Genomic DNA, 22,711 nt, shown 5'->3' on the forward strand with positions numbered 1-22,711 from the left:
GTTTTACATTGATGTTTATTTTTGCCAATGATAAAATGTTATTTCTTTGAGTTTACACTATGTTTTACTAGCTACTATTTTACGATCTTGCTCTAATTTTTTTTATACCATTTTATAAATTGTTAAACTAATACTACCTCTCAAACCTACTGTATATTTTGGTAGTTTGAATTAAGTAATTGAATTGGTAGACATCGGTAGTTCATTCATATAATATAATTTCTATTGTTATTTATTTATTTCTTAAAATAATATAATTATTAATATTTTTTAAATTCCCTTCAACTCTCTCTCTATCATTCTACCTTTACTTGTCCTTATAATAAACGCATTGTGTCTCTTTTGAATACTTTTCCATTATGATTTATTGTCTATATTTCAAGATCACATCTATCATATCAATAATTTATCTAAAGTTTTCCTTGTATTATTTTATCTAAACATTTATTTTATAATTACTTTATCTAAACAAATTGTGTGCATAAATTTATTATAATATCGTGTATTATTAATTTATCCTATAGAACTATTTTTAAAAAAGAAAACCCAAAATTGACATTATGCAAGCGTTATTATAATGGGCATATCAATTTTGGATGCTCACTAAAATAATCAATAATCAAACTTTCAATTTTCTATTTATTGTGAAATATAATGAAAAAATAATTGATAAATAGAAGATATTTTGATTATGCAAATAAAAATTTAACATCATATTATAAAAGTTGATATATTTTCATATTATTTAGTATACAACATTAAAATTTTCCAACTTATTTTAAATACATAAACTAAAACACAATTCAAAACAAGTGTGAAAATATGGAAGTACAATTCGTTGCCAACACAAACAAGCTGGTTAAAAATGGAGAGCTCCAATTATTTTCCGTACTGTAAATAAAATATACATAAGAGTGAAAATATCAGCTCAGCGACTACCTATTTATGTCTCAATCTTGCTCTAAACAAAAATATGTCTCATTCTTTGAATCTCCCTTTATATTGCAGCCAACAATTATATATTCTAAATGGAGAAGTGACTTTTATAAGGATAATTAGTCAACACAAATTGATTTGAAGCAAGTTGTAAATGTCAATTCCAAATCATATGGAGCAAAAGTACTTTCGATAAGTCAAAAATTTATACTCTACAACAATCCATTAAATGTAAAAAATGCTCGTTATTTTGGTTTAGGTTGCGGATCTTCCAAAATTGTAGCATCTAGTCCTTACAATATAAATGTTAGGGGTAAGTGTGGTCTAAGTTGCAATTCCATTATGGCATATGCTTATTTTTTGTCCCACGTGGTCCTATAATTTTGTGTCATATGGTGGCACAGAAGGACTTCATAGCTCAAGACTAGTCTGATATTAAACAACTTTGATCACTGACACACTCAAATTTATCAGATTTCTATGATCCATTTGAATTGAATGCATGAACTTCTTCTGGCCTTGATTGTGTATGTATTTTTAGCATCAACATTCGGATCACACTCTGTCATCAAGATATAAGAACATTTTACATATCCTGCATATTCTTACAGACTAACTAATATTAGAAACATTCTAATATTTACAATAGATTACAAATAGATAACCATTAACTAATAATAGTAATAGTGCACACTATTTACATCATCATTAATGTGCATTTATTTAATTTTTTTATCAATATGAAAAAATATCTTTTTGTGTGAAAACATTGTCCAATACTGGGCAAACACAAAGAATCTACAATTAGAAACTCTACCCCTACTCAACTCCTCACCTTGTCCATGCCCCAACACCTACTTTACTAGATTCACACCTTGGACCCTCGAAATGTGTCTAAATTCATGGATAGGAACATTCTGGATTCGCCTAAGGTCCATGCTTGGACCTGTAGGTTCGAACTCACATGCACTTGGGGGGACCTTGTGAGGACCTAGGGGAATTCCACGTGGATCTGTGGACCCCCAGGGACCCATGACCCAAAAATGAAATTAAGTGGGCCCAAACTCACTTAAAAATTGTTAAAATAGCTTCTCTCTTTCACTTGTAAATTCAAATTAATTTCTGATGCTATTTTAAAATTACAACTTTTGATAAAAATTAAAAAATGCAATGATTCTACAATCAATCCACTTGTTCCTTGCATTCACATGAAAATCAAATTCATATGGTGTAAATATTCAAAAAACCTGATCAAGATTTTGCCCCTTACTATTGAAAATGATTTCCCAAGCGCTCTTCATTGTAATTGAAACTTTTAACCTTTTCTCCTTTTACTATCTCATGTGAAATCTAGCTCTCCACTATCTACATTAAATTATTTCACTTCAAGTGAAATCATTCATTGTTACTTCTCATCAAAATTCATCTGTCATCTTTACTCACTTATGCTGTGTTTTGCATATTTTTTCCCTCACAATACACAAGAATCTCAAACCTTCATCTCTTATGCACATTTCTTTATGGCATCAAGGTTTTCACATATTCTCTAGACTTGCATTTAATCTATCAAAACTCCTCTCCTCCCATCCATTTTAGTTTTTACCTCTTGTGGACACTTTGTTCTCTTCAATGCAATTTTCCCATGTCCTTCACAACTTGCAAAACCAATAAGAATTTATAATATGCACCAGCACAAATTCTCTGTACTGAGATATGAAACAAACCATCACAAGACCATCTTTAATAGTTAATGTGTGTATGCAGTGCCATAGAACACGACATTGGTGCAGTTTAATCTATTGTCCCAATGGTGAAAATGGTGGCCATAATTTCATTTTCAAATTTTAATTTGAAAATCTGTCCGTCTATGAAGACAAGCAGTTTGATTTGAGTTTGATTTACAAATATTTCCAGGCCAAATACTCTTCACAAGAATGATGCAAAAGTCATTGTGTACAGAAAGCACCATAGCCATCCTCCAATTTCAAGTATATCACCATTATTTGTAAATAAGTTTGCAAATTAATCACTGCATCTGACATCTTTTTGTGATCGATACTGTTAAAGAGTTTTCATTTATTTGTTTCTTTCAAATATGATCAAATCTTTCTGAAATAAAATTCTAATATCTTTTAGCTGTATTTCAAATTGGCTTTCATAAATAGCTATAATTGAATACATATATTATCACTGTACATTGTTGAGCCTCATAGTTTATATGAGAAAATGGGAGTAACCCACCTATTAAATGCAAAAAGTATTTGAACATAAATAGCATAGGAGAATTCACATCTATATCAATTTTATTACTGGAGAAGTAAATATTGCTCAAATTAAAATCCTATAGAGTGCATCTGATTTTACACAAGTTCGCATAGTAAACAAGGCATTCTCCTCTATATACTTTTACTTTTGAAATGAATATCCAAATGGGTGGCTCCCAAGAAAGGCTTTACAATCTCGTGAAGGAGAGTTCACCAAAGCATTAATCAAAGGGAAGATGTTTGGGCTACTTGGAAGGAATACTCCTTTCACAAGTGATGGATGACCAGTGAAACAAAACTGAAATGCAGTGTTTGTATGTTCTCTTTTTCTTTGATCCCTATGACATTGCAAGGCCATTCCACAAGGAGACGTACAACATGAGAAGTACAAGAAATTGTAGTCACTAAATCTTCAGCTTAGTCCATTCATATCGAATATATGGGTGAGACTTAAGAATTGCGATTTGTCTCCTATGTCAGCCTAAAATGTGTAGTGTCAATCTTGAACATATGAAACGTACACATTTGGCCCCAATATCTAAGGTGGCCAAGAAATAAAAGGGCAATTACATATACAATACATTAATCAATAAAAATCCTTCCAAAAGCACTTTGTGATTTTCAAGCAAGGAAAATTACAACTCTGTAATAATGAAAGAAAAAGAGACAATCACCAAACTTTAGCTAAATGGAGGTAAATGGTAATCCTGTAAAAATGCCAGCTCATAAGACAGCTCCGGTTTTCAAGATTCCACCTGCTATTCAAAATGACAATGGTGTCAAAGAAAAGGGGGTTGTTCATGCATGAGGAAATTCTAGTTGTTCTAAAGGTCATTGTTGTTTTGAAGAAAATGAATACTCGAATATTAATTCGCCAATGAGGGCTGCCGGGAGGGCAAGGGAAGATGCAATTCCAAACTCGATGGTTCTACACCATGGGAAACAAATAGGACATGGGAAGGAGTCAACACGCCCAAGAACAATCTGCGGGTTGTTCCCCTGTTATGACTATGCACAATGAGACCACCAAAGGCAAGCGATGGTGCATGCAGACTTCCCACACTAACTGCAACACTGAGCTATCAACTCCTTTCTCAGTCTGAGGATATTTATAGAAGGTGCAAGTAGCTGGAAACATATTAAATATCGTGATGTGAATATCAGGATTTAACTGTGTGATTTTTGAGTCAAACTCGATGACCCATATTTCATGAGTAGTGATTCAACATGAATCCATCTCTCATGAGAATAAATGGAACACTTAGCACTCATTGGATCTAGGTGATGCTCACAGGGGTGAAGCACCGGGACTTCCCGGGAGGTCACCCATCCCAGTACTACTCCAGCCTGAGCGCGCTTAACTACGGAGTTTCCTCCACAGTTAAACCCAAAGCTTGCAACCCCATTTGCAAAACCTTCACCAAGTGTTGTGCCTTATGAACCATTCATTAGAAAGCCCCTTAAGCTCATCAATTGATAAGTAGGACATGATTTCCACAGCTAGTCAAATTGTGATGTGAATATCAGGATTTAACTGTGTGATTTTTGAGTCAAACTCGATGACCCATATTTCATGAGTAGTGATTCAACATGAATCCATCTCTCATGAGAATAAATGGAACACTTAGCACTCATTGGATCTTATATTAAATATCATTAACAACGAATGAGCTAGATTACAGGGATCTTATAAGATCGTTTCAAATCTGGAAATATCTCCAATATTGCACTAAATCAATTAGATTACAGGGATCTTATAAGATCATTTCAAATCTGGAAATATCTCCAATATTGCGCTAAATCAATTAATATGGTCAACTGAGATCAACAATATCTAAGCGAACCAATTAATACGGTCGATGGAGATCTCAAATATCAAAGATTTGAGTAAACCAGTTAGTATTGCTCGTGTGCAATTTTCAAGGTATACAACTAATGGTAAATGGTGGTAAGTGGTTTTAACGTACAAGTTTGTTTGAAATGCTCACATATAATAGCCTATCGGCTAAACATATTTCATGTGATGCAAAAATGGTTCAAACAATATAAGAATGAGAGCGAATTTTACATCGTGGGGGGAACGATAGTCAATGTTTCATTCCCAGTTGAACCATCTCTAGAGAGGAGATGTTCCATTCTCAAATAATCTAAGGCAATTTCTTAAACCTCATGTGCAGATTAAGTATTCTTATTTTTGACATTTATCTTTCTCTTATTTGTAATTTTTATGCATACTATTTAGGTTTTTTGCTTTGATCTTTTCCTTTATAGTTGAGGATGTTCTTACAAGAAAAGAAAGTTGGTACTTTAAACATGTTGACAGATATTGTGTAAACTCAACCTAATAGTAGTAGCTCCAAAGACCCTGATGATCAAGATGGATGAAATGAGGCTCTCATCTTTGATGATTAAGATTATGAGAGTTTTCTACATTAAGAGGGAGCATGACACTTCTTCCAAGGCAACACAAAAGCTTAGAAGATTGATACTCAAGGGAGTCTAGAAATACATATGGGTGACTACATGATGTTGATGAACCTACGTCTATGTATATTATGAGGAAGTATTGACTTATCACTAGAAAATCTAAGGATTGATATCAAATTCAAACTGAGTTTGACAAGCATCCTTGGGTGAAGAGAGTTTTTGGGGAAGTAACTAGAAAACCTAATTTCCCAAGATCAATGTTCAGAGGGAGAAATTTTGAGATGCAATCCTTCGTAGTTAATATTTTTCTATGAGGTGAAGTTCTAAGAGAAATTCTTCGTAATGTGCTCTTCTCTATGAGAGAGAAGTATGAGGTAAAAATCCTTTGTTCCACCCTCTAGTAGCAGCTATGGTGGGTCCACCCTCTACCTTGGTTCATGGTGGATATCATGCAAGTTACTACATGATGCTGTTGAAATCATGTCATGAAAGATGACGATCTTTTATTGATGTATATATTTAGAGAGGAATTATTGAAAGGTGACAATCTTATCAATAACTAGACCTTTTAGCATAACAGACTACATTAAGTTGTTGTCCCAATGTGCCAAAAGTTGTGATAATGAACAGAAGTTAACTATTGTAAGGTGACAATCTTATCAATAGATGACCTTCTAACACCAAAAGTGTTTAAAGTTATTGGTGTCATTGTTATTAGGCCAGATTTTGCCACACATTGATATCCATCATGGTTATTAGGTCGAATCTTGCCAAACACCATAAAAATTATTGGTGTCATTGTTATTAGGCCAGATTTAGCCAAACACATTGATATCCATCATGGTTATTAGGCCGGATCTTGCCAGACACCATGAAAAATTATTGGTGTCATTGTTCTTAGGCCGGATTTTGCCAGACACGTTGATATCCATCATAGTTATAAGGCTGAATCTTGTTGAACACCATGAAAATTATTGGTGTCATTGCTATTAAGCTGGATTTTGCCGAACACCATTAAAGTTGTTATGGTTCTTCAAGCCAGATGTTGCCAAACACCATAACTTAAATCTATTATAGACCACACTTAAGGTGGTATTCAAACTTATATTGAAGTTATAGTAATTGCTTAATTTCCCTCACTAAAAGGAAAAGTGTTGAGAAATTTAGTCTCATTATGAATTGTAGCAAATTCCATATATAATGTGTGTTGATAGATTTATGTTAATATCCTTGAATATGCCATTCTAGGAATATCATACTAAGATGATATCTCTTCGTATACTCAAGAACATAATATGAACATGAGTTTCATTATTACAGACATATTTAACACAATTTTCCAAGTTGATAGAGGAGATTTTCACTCCTTCAAAAGCAATCCAACCAAAATTGCTACATAACTAATTAGAAGTTAACACTTTCCCATATGTAACAATGGTAAAAGTTGGCATGGGAAGATAACCCTTAAAAATAGGTCCCTAAAATAGAAAACCATCTTTGTAGGTTTGGTTTATACCAGAAAAATAAATATTTTTTAAAGCAAGAATTAAGTTGCATAAATTAAATTTAGAAAGATTTACATCAATATTTGGACAAGCACGGGTACAGTATCCACAATGTATCAGGGCCGTATGGGATACAAGGATATGCGGAACCGAGGAGGGAAAGAGGAGTATCCAGCTACTCTGTGTAGAGGAAAGTACCCACATGAGACATAACAGGAGAGAAGTTTTCAATCCCAAGGAAATTGCATGAGTTGGATTCCCTAAAGGAAATTCAAAACGGCTATAGTAAATTGGGTTCAAAGCTTCCCTCAAAAGCACTGACTAATCAAAAATAATCAATCATAAGTCAACTAATGCAGAGAAATATATGTTTAAGAGGAGTGTGCAAAATTATTTTAAGAATTTGTTTCCTGACATCAAGGCCTATAGTTTCAAAATAACGAGATTTAGTAATAAACTTTGCATTTACGAACATCTTTCTATAACTTGAAGCTTTGTATACAGTTGAATGCTAAGCAAAGGGCACCTGGAAGAACTATGAGTTGACAACAAAGACTCAAATCTCTCTCTACAGAATAACATCACTACACAGCAATTTATTTTTGTCAGAAAAAAAATATAGTTGACATTAGGCGGCAACATTGAGCACACCAAATGAACTACAACTCGCTAAAAACTAAATCACGGTATGGTGCGTTCATATAGTGGAGTAGCACCCAAGGCTTCACGTTCTCTCCTCTCAGCCTTAACCTGCAGACAGAAGGCTAATATTAAACAAGCACATTACAGATGCCTTGTAATTGATTACTATATCAACATTTCGAGATTAGATATTTAGTAACAGGAATATATTAATTTGCAGAACTACATCAATTATAATTTCCATATATTATATAATTATACAGGAGATGCAGGAAAGAAAATAATGGCTATAGAGCTCAGCAACTAAATTCATTTAATGAACAAGCAGGACTCAGAAACACATTAAAATTTTAAAAATATATGTCCTACCAATATCATCAAAAACTATAAGGCAAAGACAAGTCAACAGAACAATTTGTCAGACATCAATCTCTGAAATAGCCAACCTTGGCAAAACTAAAGTTCTAACCATATAAACATGCAGCTATAAGATTCTCAACCGAAGAAGAGAAAAAATTCTGCAATTATATGATTTTATTTATGGTTTTCAAAAGAGCATGTGTTGCGTCTATCCCGAAAAGAGAGCTCCTGTTCCAATATAAGCAAGTAGTTGCCTCCAGAATAAAAATAGATAATGCTTTTACCAGCCAATGAGAGGCATATTTTAGTTCTCAAAAGTATCTTTTGGGATCCGTTTGACAACTGCCAAGTAAGATTATTGCAAAACACACCCATATTTACTATAAAAATTTGAGATTTCTGCAATTTACCATCATTTGTTTTCTGACACATAGACAACTCTCTTCGATAATGGCCAAAGCAGAAAATTAAAAACAGCAGCTAAACCGTATAAGACAACAAACACAACAGATATAATGCATTTAATATTTTCATAAAACAGAAAAAAAAATTGCATAACAAAAAACTGCTATATGAGCCTTGCCACCTACCTGCCAAGTAAATATTTTGTTATACGCTACTTAACTATAAGAATACCCAAAACTCCAAAGACTGCCCCGACTTTATGCTAGAGATATTATTATCCCAAACTCATCTTTTGGAAGGAAACAACCAGTTCATTTCTCCCACGGGTTTGAGAGAAGTGTAGCATTACTGTATTATGCATGTTTTAACATCAACAGAGGGGCCACTTAATTGCTCAACTTCACCGTTTTTTTGCCACTTAAGTGGTATTCGAGACAACTGGCCTAATTCGCCTACGGATACATAAATTCCTCAACACAACACAATGGTAATCAGAAAACCACACTTAGAAAACTCTCTCAAAAGATGCAGATGTTAAAAGAGTTGAAGTGAAATTGCTGTGACTGCCTATCTGCTCTTTTTTCAACTACGGAGTTGGTGGGAGCGTATATTTCTCTCAGGTCCAATAGGGCAAAGCACTAGCATTAAGCACTAGAGCCTCTGGCTGTGTGCATTGGTGTCATGTTCAATTTTTATTTTTTTGGTTAACAACTATACATAACCAAAATTCGTTTTAAAAACAGAAGAGTGCCTTGTTTGGTAAAACCAACTTTTAATAATTCGGAGGTCTCAGCTTTAACTCTTTCTTAAAGCCTCACATTAAGACACATTAATTAAAAATTAAAACAAATTACTTGAAGATTTCGGCTCTACCATCACGGGCACAAGTAACCTAAATAGTTAAAATCATTGAGCTTAACCCAAGAAACAGAAATTTTCAAAATCAGATAAGCTATTTTAATAACACTGTTTCTTATGAATAGTAAAGGCAGTTTTTAATTTTCTGAGTTATTATTGTTTCCACAAGCAAAAATTGGTTTTACAGACTACTTGATGATGTGACACGTAATACAGGAGAGCTTTCATTTCTTGACAAAGACCCAAGTTTATTTACCTTTGTTAGCAACGGAAAACAAACAGGAAAATAACTTTTCAAGGACAAATTTCACTTTGGTGTATGTTGTAATTCCTTCAAATTTCAAGACAGATAAGTAATTATTTAGTAAAACTTTTTAAATTCGAAAGGTTATGTCATCAAAATTTGGAGACTTGAAATCTTGAATTTCCCTAAATCCAAGTATTATTGGTGGTAGTTATGACTGAGTAGCAGATTGTGGATTGTGTTGGTTTCTTTTTTCTCTCTTTTGTTCTTCTACTTTAAATCACAGGATCAACAACATACTCTAATGGTTTACGTCATGGTGATAATCAGTAATGGGCTTGACAAATCTCTAGAACATTTGAGGCAACTATATTCCCTTATAAAAAACAAAATCAGCTTGCTTCAAGTGTAACAATATATTCAACAGAAATTGTGGGAACGTGCATATCTGACTACTCTACTCGCACTCAATCCTCTAGAGGAACGGTAGATAAGTCATCTAATGCCACAGCAGAACTCATGGACAACTTGTGATATGTTCAAGCCATCTACTGCAAGGTACTCATGGTGCACCTTATAATATGTGCAAGTCACCAGAAACTGTGGGAACACGCATATGTTAGCTGACTACACTGACAATCCTCTCTAGAGGAACAGCAGATACGCAATCCATCGCCACAGCAGAACTCAAGGACAGCTTGTTTTAAAATCATGGGAAACTTTTCACTGAATGTGGCCACCATGTTAGCCTAGGGGGTATACTAATTTTGTCAAATCTCATATCTCTCACAGCACTAAACCAACTGGAATCTTTTGAAGCTTTATCAATCAAAAACTGTCAGATTCAATGTAATAAAGCTAACCCTCATCCTCGTCTATTTCAAATTTATGCCCCTTCTTTATCATACGTGCAAATCATTTCAAATTGTAGTATTAAGCTTTATCCGTCCTGGTTGTCTGATTTAACATAATAAAGTCAGCCCTTTATTGTCTACACTTATTTCACATTTATGCCACTCATTTTTCATCCTTGCAAGCTAGCTCAGACTGTTCAGTAGATATTATTGAGCAAATCCTTCATTGCTGTCAATTGTGCCATCTTATAAGCCCCTTTCAAAGCTTTTATTGCTCCCAAAGGTTCATACTATGGCTGACACAGTTGATATATATCCATGTATTTCCTGTGGCAAGACCACGCATACTTTGATCATTGTTAAGATTAAAACCTTCCTACAGGATCTATCAGGCAAATGTAATTTGGTTGGTTTGACCAAGCTAAAACAGACAAATTGATGAGCAATAAGGCAATCAAATTAATCAAGTCCTGATCATTACTTACAATTGTTATAAGTGTAAGTTTTCATTCATAAAATAAAAATCCAGTGAACTACAGCCTAGTGCTATGGCAGAAGAAATTAGTGTGATGATCCTTTCTTCTGCCATAGCACTAGAAACTTTGCATTGTTTGTAAACTATGTCTAAGGATGATTAGGCAGGTTCCCACAGAAACAGGGGACAAGCAACAGTAAAGCATATTTTATCTCTTGAACAGTAGCTTCATAAATTTCTATTGTTTAGGAAAAATTACTGTAGAAAAAAGCCTTAAGACCAATTATATAGAATGATTACTATAATTTGCCTGAAATTTTTTGTTTTGAAATGCAAAGGACATATACCTTAAAAATATATAAACCATCTGCAGCTAATCATAACCAGAATAGTGAGAAACAACAGATGCAACCATATCACATTTACAGAGACTTGGAAATACTAACTGAAATGGGTCCAACTCCTTCCCAAAGTACAATAAAGAGAAACAATTGACACAAAACTTCAAAAATTGATCTAACAAATTACACAAAACTTACCAGCTCCAGCATGTCGTGAAGGTAACCTCTGAAGGGAGTTTGAACCGCCTGTGGTTGCATGAGAATAAAATAATCTAATGAGTAAGAAAAAAATTACAGAAAAGAAAAACAATACATCTATTACAAGAAATTACAAAAAAGAAAGGCAATACATCTACTACCAGATTGCTAATATCAAAACAATTTTTCAGCGCCCAATAGTTGCCTTTCAAAACCATTGCATGATTCAAAAAAGACAATAACAACAACATAAAAGTAAATATGTTTTTTTCAATAACATTCAAAGAGTTGCCCTCTGCTGGTAATGGGCAGCAGCCATGAGACTGCAGCCCAAATTCAAATCAGCTCATTGCAATAAAGGAAAAAATATAACCTGTGTGTACCGGTGGAAAGGTTGTGGTAAATACAATGCAAATTCATACAAGCATTACAAAAGTTTACTTATCTTAAATCTGTGCTAAAAGTTTACCACACAACATGTTAAAGACAACCAGTAACTGCTCCCATAATTTGCCTGACACTTCATCGAAATAGAATAAATTTTGAAATGGATGTTCCTACAGGAAAGACTCATATTCCAGGGAATCCGACATGTTCACAGCATTTTTGGGGGTGTCCATGTTTCCAAAACTTTCCAGAGACATCTCAAATTGTGGGAAAATGCAGGGGACATCCCAGCAAATTAAATGGGGCAGCTAGACAAACATACATTAAAAACTGTTATTTATAGAACTAGCACTAAAAAATGTTTTTTTTATTATTTGTTAGCAAATGCAGATTATGGGTTGTGGAAAAATGCAGGGGACACCCCGGAAAATTAAATGGGACAGCTAGACAATACAAATTTATAACTGTCATTTAAAACAATAGCACTGAAAATGGTTTTTTATTGTTTGCTAGCAAATGCAAACAATGGATAGCCATATACTTTCTTTGCTTTTGTATTTTTTCATATTGTAGTTGAAAGTGAAACTAGCAACCTTGGACATTTTGTTGTCAAAATGTTGCGTGCAGCACCCCTTATTGTTTGATAGCAAATGCAAAAAATGGATAGCCATATACTTTCTTTGCTTTTTTATTTTTTCATATTGTAGTTGAAAGTGAAACTAGTAACCTTGGACATTTTGTTGTGAAAATGTTGCGTGCAGCACCCTTCAAGGATCTCTGAGAACAATCCACCCAATATGGAGAAGCAACAACCCTCATGGGTTCTAGAGGCAGCACTCCCTCAGGGGGCAGAGCCCCCCACCACCAAACTAATATAAGACCTCCACAATCACACAGACTTTGTATTGCATTCAAATAAAAAGGAATGAATTAAAATTTGTCTTTTAAATGCAATGTAATCTACATTTTTGAGTTCCATGTGGGTGTTTTGGGGGGGTTTTGTCAAGTTGCAAGTCAAATAATAATTAAAAAATAAAAAAATAAATATGAAAATTCTGCATTTAGTCACAGTTGGGCAGAATAAAGAAAAATGGGGTTCGGCAGGAATCCCTACGCTTTGCTTGGGCACGCTTGTTATTCAAACCTGAACCTTCCTCGACCTACTATCACGATATAGTTATAGAGCCTACCCCTATTAAAGATTAAAATAAGGGTGGGTTGCGGCAATCATAAAAAAGGGAGTGGAACGAATCCCATTTAAAACTCTATCTATTTTCTATCGGCTTGTGCCCCTATAAGGGACAGGATGGGCATCTGCGCCCTAGCATGAAACATTTTCCAACTACAAGATTTTCATGTCCCTGACATGAAACACCTAGATGATGTAACTTCCTCATTCAAGACCTAAAGATATTACAAATAAATAAGTTTAAATTAAAGAGAACAATAAATTACAGGAACTAAAAATTTAAATTTATTACTAAAGAGAACAATAAATTACAGGCACTAACAATCCTCACAGTCAAACAGCTAAGGAGATATAATAGTGGACTTGATAAAGGAATGCCAATAAATAGGAAGATTAGCAATTATTCAATGATCCTAGACAAGGAAGAAACGGATAACAGTGTTCTTAATATTGGCTCCTTATGAAGATAAAGGTCGATATCTTCAAACGAAATATTCACATACAATGAGGCTGAGAGTCAAAGACTCAAACATAATGTTACTAAGGCCATATGATCCAGTATACTAAGAGATACACACCACTAATAACACAAAAAAGCTATCAGGGCAACAAAAACACAGTAAAGACACTAATTGCATTGTAATTAGTCAACACCTTTATTTGCATTGTTGGGTGAAGGCAAACAGTAACTATATTGCAAAAGTATGTCAGCAATATTGAGATGCACAGACATGTATAACCATTAAGAGACTATACTAGCAATTGCACCTTGGTTGTGCAGTGGGTATGCTGAAGATATATGGGAGCATAAAATGTAAATTTCTTTTATTTTACTACTTGTCCCTAGCTGTTTCTTTTTGGTGGAATTTTGTCTAAAAAAATTATTAATAGTTAGTTTCCAAACAGTCCGTCGATTCATAGAACCAAGTATTAGTTGTCCAAGACAATATGAGCTATTTTTCGACCTATTGACAATTGTCCATGTTCTGCCCTATAGTCTTAATGCCTAGTCTATGCTTTGATACTTTTGCAATAAGCAACCTATGTGTCCTAGTATTGTAGAGACATTTTATATGCATGTCAAGCAAGGGGGGAAAAATGAAAAAAATTCTCAACTTTGTGAATAGATTGAAGCAGCAGAAGAGAGACAAATTTTTAATATTCTTCTATTCAAGCTAACCTTTTTCAATTGCATTGTGAACCTCTCCTTTGGCAAGTAGATAATCAGCAAAAGGGTTTTCAAGCTATCACTGCCCAGCTTATGCTTCTTCAGCTTACCCCACATAGGATTGCATGACAATGATTAAATGTCTAGCATCCACATTGTGCATTTTGTTAACAGCGCAACAGAAACTAAAACTTCAAGGGTGGTGTTGTTTTTTCACAACACATGCCCCATTTTCTGTTTTATCCATTTTTCCTTTCTTTCTCCAAGACCCAGTTTTTTTCCGGACCTTCAAAGTTGTTAGTGTTGTGGATGTCCACAACACTCACAGCTCCAATTGTCCCATTTTTGTGTTTTTCCCCGTGTGTTTGGTTTTGTCAGATCTTCCAACACTCGAAGTTGTCAGAGATCTGATATCCTACATGTCTGATGGCCCAAAAGTCTCCCCCCCCCCCCCTTTTTGTTGTCATGTCAATCTTTGGAGTTACGGACCTATGAGACATCAACAAGTCTGATAACTCCATCTTTGTGGTCGCCTATATTAGTCATCACAATTTTGGACTTCAAAACTCTGATTTTAGGGTTTTGGTAGTTAGGTTGCTAACGTTCTTGCGTTGGAGTGTCTATTTAAGTTCATTTTTTGGTAATTTTCCTCATTCGCGTCTTTGAATCTAAAAATTTGGCCCTCTATTTTATTTGGCTATCTTTGACTTTGTAGAGCTTCATGAATGTTTTGAAGCTCCCATTTTTTGCCTGTGCCTTCCTTACTGCTTTTTTGCAGATCTCAACACCTTTTTCTTCATGCTCGCTGTCTGGTTTGGTGGGTGGTTTCATCTTTTTTGGTGTTAGCCCAAGTTTTGTTTTGTTTTTTGTTTTGTAGGGTTTTTTGTGAGTCCTAAGTTTGGTTTTCTTGTTTAAATCTAGGTCTAGATAGAGTTACAAGGTTTGATTCTAGTGAATTTTTAGGTTTTTCATTATTTTCAAGTCAATTTTACGTATCTAGGTTTAACACCAAGTCCTAGTCCTTGGACTTCTCAAAAGCTTTGGCCTCTAGATGTTCGAGGACTCTACAAAGCATCTTTCTCAATTTTAGCCTATGTCCTTCAAACATTCGAAGATTCAAACTTTGTAGAGCACCACAACAATGTATCGTCGACAACTCCGACCACCGCCATTGCTCTACTCACCCACCCTAGTCTTGATAATTGCATCTCATAAAGGTAAGTTAGAAGTTGAACTCTACTTTGAGAAAGTAGAGTTCAACTAGAACTCTACTTTATCCATCTAACTAATTAAAGTAGTCACATAAGAAGAAGAGTTCAAGTAGGACTCTACTTTAAGGAAGTAGACTTCCAAGTAGGAATCTGCTTTATAGAAATACACTTCAAGTAGGACTCTACTTTATGGAAGTAGACTCCAAGTAGGACTCTAATATTCCCAACTGCTATTATAAAGGAAGCTAAGGGTTAAAAAGAATTCAATAATCTTTCTCAAGGACATTGAGAGAGAGAGAGAGAGAGAATCAAAAACAAGAGGTCTGATTTTTAGAAAGGCAGAAAGAAGAAAGTTTACAATACCAAGAATATTCTAGGTTTGTTATTTTGTTAACTTGTTTCAGAGCCATTTTCCCATGTACCGGGAGCTCTTGTAAGTTCTAAAGTTATTTTTTGAATGATGAACTGATTGATGACCATATGAACTATCTATAAATGTGTTTTGCTTTTTTAAGTTTTCCGCTGATTTATTTCTTTAAGTAAATATAATAGTGTAAATCTAGATCTGATCTATTTAAGAAATTAGCATGGTATCTGCACTGTAAGCTCTAGAGAAAAGCACAAGACAGACATGGCAACCAGCAGTTTCAAACTTCTTGCCATGGAAGGCAAGAGTCATTCTGCTTCTCAAAGGGCAAGACTTGTGGGAGAATGTAGAAAAGGTTCTTCCTCTAGAAACAGATCTTGCACTTCGGGGAGCAAATGATAAGGACACTAAAGAACAAAGGATCATTCTAGATGTGGTAAAGGATCACTGGATTCCGCATATAGCAGAAAAGACAAAAGCGAAGGATGTGTTAGATGCCTTAGTTGGTCTCTTTCAAAGTGACAATATGAACCGGAAGATGGTTCTGAGGAACAAGCTCCAAGAGTATCGGATGACCAAATCGGATGATGTTACCAATTACCTTATGAAGATCACACATATCCATGATCAGCTTGCAATAGTTGGAGAAAAGATCTTGGATGAAGAGTTGGTGATTGTAGCTCTAAATGGTTTCACCAAATCATGGGAACCATTTGTGAAGGGAATTTGTGCTCGAGAAAACATTCCAGACTGGCAGAGGCTATTGGATGATTGTATTCAAGAGGAGACTCGTGAAGAGATTAGATTGAACAAGCAAGCAAGTGGTGATGAAAACTTGGCCCTAATCACCAAGACTAAGAAAAGCAAAGGGGAAGCTCTCACAAAAAAAGGTCAAGTGCTTTGTTTGCCATAAGCAAGGTCACTGTGCTTCTTAATGTCCAGAGAAGAAGGCACAGGAAAGACACAAGTATCAGCAGCAGCAACAACAACAGCAGAGACTCAATTGAGTGAATTTGCAACAAAGTTTGAGAATTATTTTTCCCTTGTAGCCTGTCTTTCTACCAGCACTATAGTTAGAAGTGCTTGGTGCTTGGACATTGGTGCCTCCCATCACATGACTGAAGCACGAGAGTTGTTCAATCAACTTTCTGAGTATGAATCAGGGATCACTATGGAGCTTGGACATGATGCCTTGTATGCAGTTAAGGGACAAGGAATCGTGTGGTTTCAACTTAAGTCAAGAGTATCAATTGATGCTCAGAAAGTGTTATATTACCTGGTTTGAAGAAGAACTTGTTGTCCATCTCAATTATAGAGGACAAGGGTTACACAATTACCTTCTAGAAAGGGCAAGTGTTTAAATGCCTAAAGGGTGCCAATCCAGACCCAACTATAAGGATTGGAGTTAGGTAGGGCAACTTATATAGGCTACAAGGTAACTCCATTCAGGCACTGGTGCATAACAGTGAGAGCTTGTGTGACTTGTAGCACAAGAGGATGGGGCACTTGCACCATAAAGCACTAGCTTATTAAAAGTGGCAGTCACTGGACTTCCAGAGTTTAGTCTAGAGCAAGAAGGGGAATGTATAGGTTGTGCTCTTGGCAAAAATGTAAAAGCTTCATTTCCCAACAGCGAACTCAATCCAAAGAGATTTTGGATCTAATACATTCTGATGTTGTCTTTGTCATCAATGAATGGCGCATCCTATTATGTGACCTTCGTTGATGATTTCTCTAGGAAGACCTAGGTCTACTTCATGAAGACCAAGGATGAGGCCTTCACTCTATTCAAGGAGTTCAAAGCTCAAGTGGAGAATCTGATTGGCAAGAAGCTCAAGGTGTTGAGATCAAAAAACGGGGGTGAGTATACCTCAAATGAGTTCAAAGATTTCTACAAGGATGTAGGAATCAAGAGGGAGAAGACGGTTGCCTACATTCCACAACAAAATGGGATTGCAAAGAGGAAGAACAGATATCATCAGTTCTGTAAAGGTCATGATCCATGATCAAAGTCTGGCATTGTTTCTATGGATAGAAGCATGCAACATTGTTGTATATTTACAAAATAGAAGCCCTCACAAAGTTTTTTAGAGGAAAAGACCCCAACGGAGGCATTCACAGGGATTAAATTGGAGATAGGACATCTTAGAATTTTTGGTCATCCAGTCTATATTTATGTGACTGTAGAGAAGAGGAAAAAGTTGGAGCCCTCAAGTGAGAAAGGCATTATTGTGGGAAACAGTGAAGAGTCAAAAGCCTACAATTTATACCAACACAAAGGAGGACAATTGTCAGTGGGGATGTCAAGTTTGAAGAGAACTTGGCCTCCAACAAATCTCATGATCCATTGACAGTTGCAGACTATATTTTGCAGGAGGATTTAAAAGGTGAGAAGAGTTCACAAACTTCTAGAGCAAAGGGCCAAACTTCAAGAGAGGGACAAATAACCCTTATGAATTAGTTATAAGGCCTAGACGGTTTGAGCAAACCTCGAGAGATGCTCGGGAACATGTTGAGGCTCCCAAAACCACACTTAGGGAGAGTAGGCCTCCACAAAAGTTCCCGACATATATGTTGCCTTGATAACCAACATCATAGACTCAAAGTGTAACATCTTGAATTTCCCGAGTCTTACTTAACAACTAACACATTTATAGAAAATCAATTATTACTTTGTTTCATAGGAAGACAATTATATCATTTGTGTTCATGTGAATAAGATTTGTCGTTATAATCAGTTAGACAGAATTTCTTAACTAAAAACTTTAAGCACCATCAAATGAAATTACTACAAAAATTGAAATCCACATAACATGGAAGCTAAGGTAAAAATCAAAACTAAGGATGCTTATGCAACCACCTGGGTTAGTCCACAATACCTCTACTACAATATCACGAAACGACTTCTATCCAATATTGATAAATCAAATTCAAATGACGACTACCATTAAATACCACTATATAAAATTAGGGCATCACTTACCACTAAAATCATTAGGGCATCGATTACCATTGGAATCTTTTAGGGCTTCTGATACCGTTGTATCACTTAGGGCTTCCGATACCACTAATTCAAATAAGGTTTTCGATACCATGGATTCAATTAGGGCTTCCGATACCACTGGATTCAATTAGGGTTCCAGCTATCACTCAATCAATTAGGGCTTCAAAGTCCTTTCCTTCTTAATTGTGATAGTAACTCAAGATTAGAAATATACTTATATTCGATATTCATATAAATGAAAAGCAATCCATGAATCTATCTCTTGCATCTAGGTGTAAAATAACGGTAACAATGAAATAACTCAATTTAATCTTACCTTCTCATAAAAAAAAGTGGCATTACGTGTTTTCAATAAACAATTGAATGCATAGCTTATCTTTGTTTAATGCACTTTCGGTAACTTATGGAAAGGTGAAACATTGTCAGGGGCTTAACCACCCAACCTTGGACCAAAACTTATCCCCACACGATCTTTAACGAGAAAGGCCCTCCCTATCCGAAATTGGCAAGGTTCATCTTGTCATCCACTGGGCATTCTAGTATGTAACACACCATTCAACTTGGCAGCAGGAGACAATAACAGGAACGTGCATGAGCTATTAATTAATTCATATTAAAAATTGATAAACGTTTTTATGTCATATCTAGTATTGATTCATATTATTACAGATTCCTCTCTTTCACCTCATCACCCTTTTTGTTCTTGGCTACATAGCCGGGTGAGTCCTAGCTGTTAGGAATTCTCATAACAACCAGTTCTACCAATCATACTAGAAGATTTCACAATCTGTGATTACATGATCATGTTCTTTAAAGATCCTAAAATTAGGAATAACCTAAAAATGTTGCTCTCTTTCATCAATATCAAAAATCATAGCCAATCATTTTCAATCTTGAACTCTCAAATTAACAAAAGGTCTCAAAATTATTACTCTGTGTCCTCGAGGTCGGACAACCTGGCTTGTTATTTTCAATTTCAAAACAAGATTAAACTAAGAATATTGTTATATTTTCCCAAGATCAAAAATTTTGGCTGGGCATTTCCTGTTTAGATCTCCCAACTAACAATTTTTTAAAAACATATCCTTCTGTTTCCTCAAAGTCAGAAACCCCTACTTATCATTTTCAACTCTAGTCCCTAAACTCTCAAGTTAGCAATAAAGTCAAAAAAAAAATTGTTCTGTTTCCAAAAGATGAAAAATCTTGTGTAATCAATTTCAATTTAAATCTGAAATCAGAAAAACTCAAATAGAATTGCTCTGTTTTTTTTCAAGATCAGCACTCTTGGATATTCATTTTCAATCTACATTCTCAATAGCGATGATCTGAAAAAGTTGTTCTATTTCGTCACTATCAAAAGTCTTGGCAAATGGTTTTCAGTCTTGAGCTCTCAAATTATCAATAGTCTAGAATTATTACTCTGTTTCCTCGAGATCAGAAATCTCGGTTAATCAATTTCAATTAGATTTTATCCAGATAGCATAAATCAAAAATAGTGTTCAGTTAGATGAAGATTATCTATGTTGCACATACTGTCAAAAAAAACTGTTTCAGAGAAGTCAAAACGAATCTTGATAATCAAAATGGCAAATATATTAAACAAAACCAAAAACGGCCAAGACAAAAAAGCAGCAAATTGGAAAATATTTACCACTACAATCTCCATGCTTCAAAGAGAAAGTCAGCAGATATTTTATTAACTAAAGTAGTTTAGATCAGTGTCATGAAAACACGTCCTTGATATTTCCAAACCCTGGATTGAAAAAGAATCACAAATAAACCTGTAAACGCTAATATCACATACATGATCCAATGTAATACAACTGATGAAACAATATGTCTCCAAAAGTGCAAGCTATCAATAATAAAGAAAACAAATGAACCCTAGTGAGCATTGGATATATTTTTAAAATATAAATGATGTACCTGCACAGTGTGAGACTGAATGCTTAGGACACGTCCTGTGCCTTGAGGTAGAGAATTACACAAAGGAGGAGACATTTTGAACTGCAATCTAAATCTGCTAAATCTTGTAATAGGACGCAAGACTCCTGTTGCTGCCTTCGCGGAAAGAGTGTTAAACTTTCACGGCAAAAGATATATATCGGGTTCACAGCAGATGATTAAAGCTGTTTTTGCAAGAATTCCGATTTCATAACAAGATGATGTTCGGCAGTATGGAAGGTGTACTCAGAGTATCCCTCCTCATGGGGTTCGAGAGACACATTTTAAATTCAATCCCGACCAAGGCTCTTAAAAGTTAAAACCAAGACTTCTTGGCTTCCATATGTTATCAAGAAAACTATATGATTTCCAATCATTAATTCCATGTAAATCGATTAAAAGCAAGAACATAGAGTTGGAAGATTATAATCAATTCAAATTTCCAAGCATTTAATCGATTATAAACAAAGGAAAGCATAAAAGAATGTAAAGAGATTTGAAAGATTATAACTCGAAAATTATAATAATTCAAATGTTATTATAATTCGAACATTATTAAAAATCTTATATGTACAAGCAACATTACTTTATTAATTATTAAATTATAATGGTGCCAAATCATTTATACATGTATGAACGTTTATTAATTAAAATAATATGATGAAAGATGAATGAAAATCTTTTGAGATATGTTTTATATTTTAACTCAATTATTTTAATTTAATTAATTATTTAAATAACTCATGCGGTTCCACAAATGTATCCTGTTTCAAGTCGCCAAATCCTCTTCCCATCTGCCCAGTGATGGTGATGCTCCTACCTAATTCTTTTCTGACAATGCTTCCGCTCCGCTGACATGCTCCCTACAAGGAAATTCTCCACCGTTAAATTATATTATCATAATAAATTATTTAAATAATCACAATGGTTAACCATCTTCTTAATTCCATGAATTCGTGATTAACGATCAACTAACATGTCATCTTCACTTGAAATCATAACGACTAATTATCTTACCATTTCGTCAGATTATAACAAATTAAACTGCCAACTAACTTCATGTGAACCTCAACAGCTATATTTCAAATTAGGTCAGAAATTGGGATGTAACATAGAGACTTCCAGCTTTGAGGAAGCCGCTAGCCAACAGGTATGGAGAGATGCCATTGTAGAGGAGCATAACTCCATCATGAAGAATAATGTTTGGGAATGTGTGCAAAGACCACTAGGGAAGTCAATAATGACTTCTAAATGGTTGTTCAAAATCAAACATGCAGTAGATAGTAGTGTGGAGAAGTATAAAGCAAGATTTGTGCTCAAGGGATTCTCTCAGAAAGAGGGAGTAGACTATGAGGAGCCCTTTGGTCTTGTAGCTAGCTATTCTTCTATTCGAGCTATTACATCCATTGCTTTAGAGTTAGGGTGGAGGATTCACCAAATGGATGTGAAGACACCATTCCTCAATGATTCCATTGAGCAAGAAGTATATATAGAGCAACCAAAGGGGTTTGAGGTACATGACAGAGAGTCACATGTATGTGGGCTTAAGAAAGCCTTCTATGGACTCAAACAAGCTCTGAGGGCATGGTACTCCGAGATCGACAGCTATTTGCAAAGCACGGACTCCCAAGATCGACAGCTATTTGCAAAGGATGGGTTTTACCAAGAGTGAAACAAATTCCAACCTATAATTCATACTAATTAGATCTGAGATCCTCATCTTGGTGCCCAATGTGGATGACTTAATTCTTACAAGGGCAAAGAAGTTGATCATTGAGTGCAAGTTAGATTTGGTAGCAGAATTTGCGATGAAGGACATTGGGTTGATGCATTACTTTCTAGGACTTGAGGTGTGGCAAAGATCGAGAGATCATTTCTTGTACAAGGTAAGTATACACTGTAGATCCTTAAGAGATTCAAGATGGAGAATAG

The 22,711-nt window shown here is 35.0% G+C and overlaps 2 protein-coding genes across 3 annotated transcripts in view; one reads left to right on the forward strand and one right to left on the reverse strand.

Annotated features, from left to right (window-relative positions):
• Window positions 1-7,577: 7,577 nt before the first annotated feature.
• LOC149564646 (cytochrome b-c1 complex subunit 7-1, mitochondrial-like) overlaps window positions 7,578-22,711 on the reverse strand; it is a 35,681-nt gene continuing 20,547 nt past the window's right edge. Inside the window, exons 3-4 of one of the 2 annotated variants that reach the window (XM_089818207.1) lie at window positions 11,510-11,557; window positions 7,578-7,882 (exon numbers count right to left, since the gene is read on the reverse strand). In XM_089818207.1, the coding sequence (XP_089674333.1) occupies window positions 7,814-7,882; window positions 11,510-11,557 (117 nt within the window). In that variant the 3' untranslated portion in view covers window positions 7,578-7,813. Of the gene's footprint in view, window positions 7,883-11,509; window positions 11,558-21,283; window positions 21,643-22,711 lie in introns of those variants that run through there. The other variant, XM_089818206.1, reaches the window with a different exon arrangement.
• LOC149564647 (uncharacterized) lies at window positions 15,395-16,838 on the forward strand. The gene is made up of 2 exons (XM_089823324.1): window positions 15,395-15,470; window positions 16,071-16,838. The coding sequence occupies exons 1-2, from the start codon at window positions 15,395-15,397 to the stop codon at window positions 16,742-16,744; spliced, it is 750 nt and encodes a 249-aa protein (XP_089679450.1). The 3' UTR covers window positions 16,745-16,838.

This window comes from Cupressus sempervirens, chromosome 3, assembly GCF_028749045.1.
Source record: "Cupressus sempervirens isolate cs-2001-9-10 chromosome 3, ASM2874904v1, whole genome shotgun sequence".
Classification (NCBI taxonomy): domain Eukaryota; kingdom Viridiplantae; phylum Streptophyta; class Pinopsida; order Cupressales; family Cupressaceae; genus Cupressus; species Cupressus sempervirens.

Coding starts and splice junctions, on each gene's coding strand:
- LOC149564647 (XM_089823324.1), top strand. CDS start 15,395: ATGTATCGTCGACAACTCCGACCACCGCCATTGCTCTACTCACCCACC. Junction 15,471..16,070: donor GATAATTGCATCTCATAAAG/GTAAGTTAGAAG, acceptor CTGCACTGTAAG/CTCTAGAGAAAAGCACAAGA.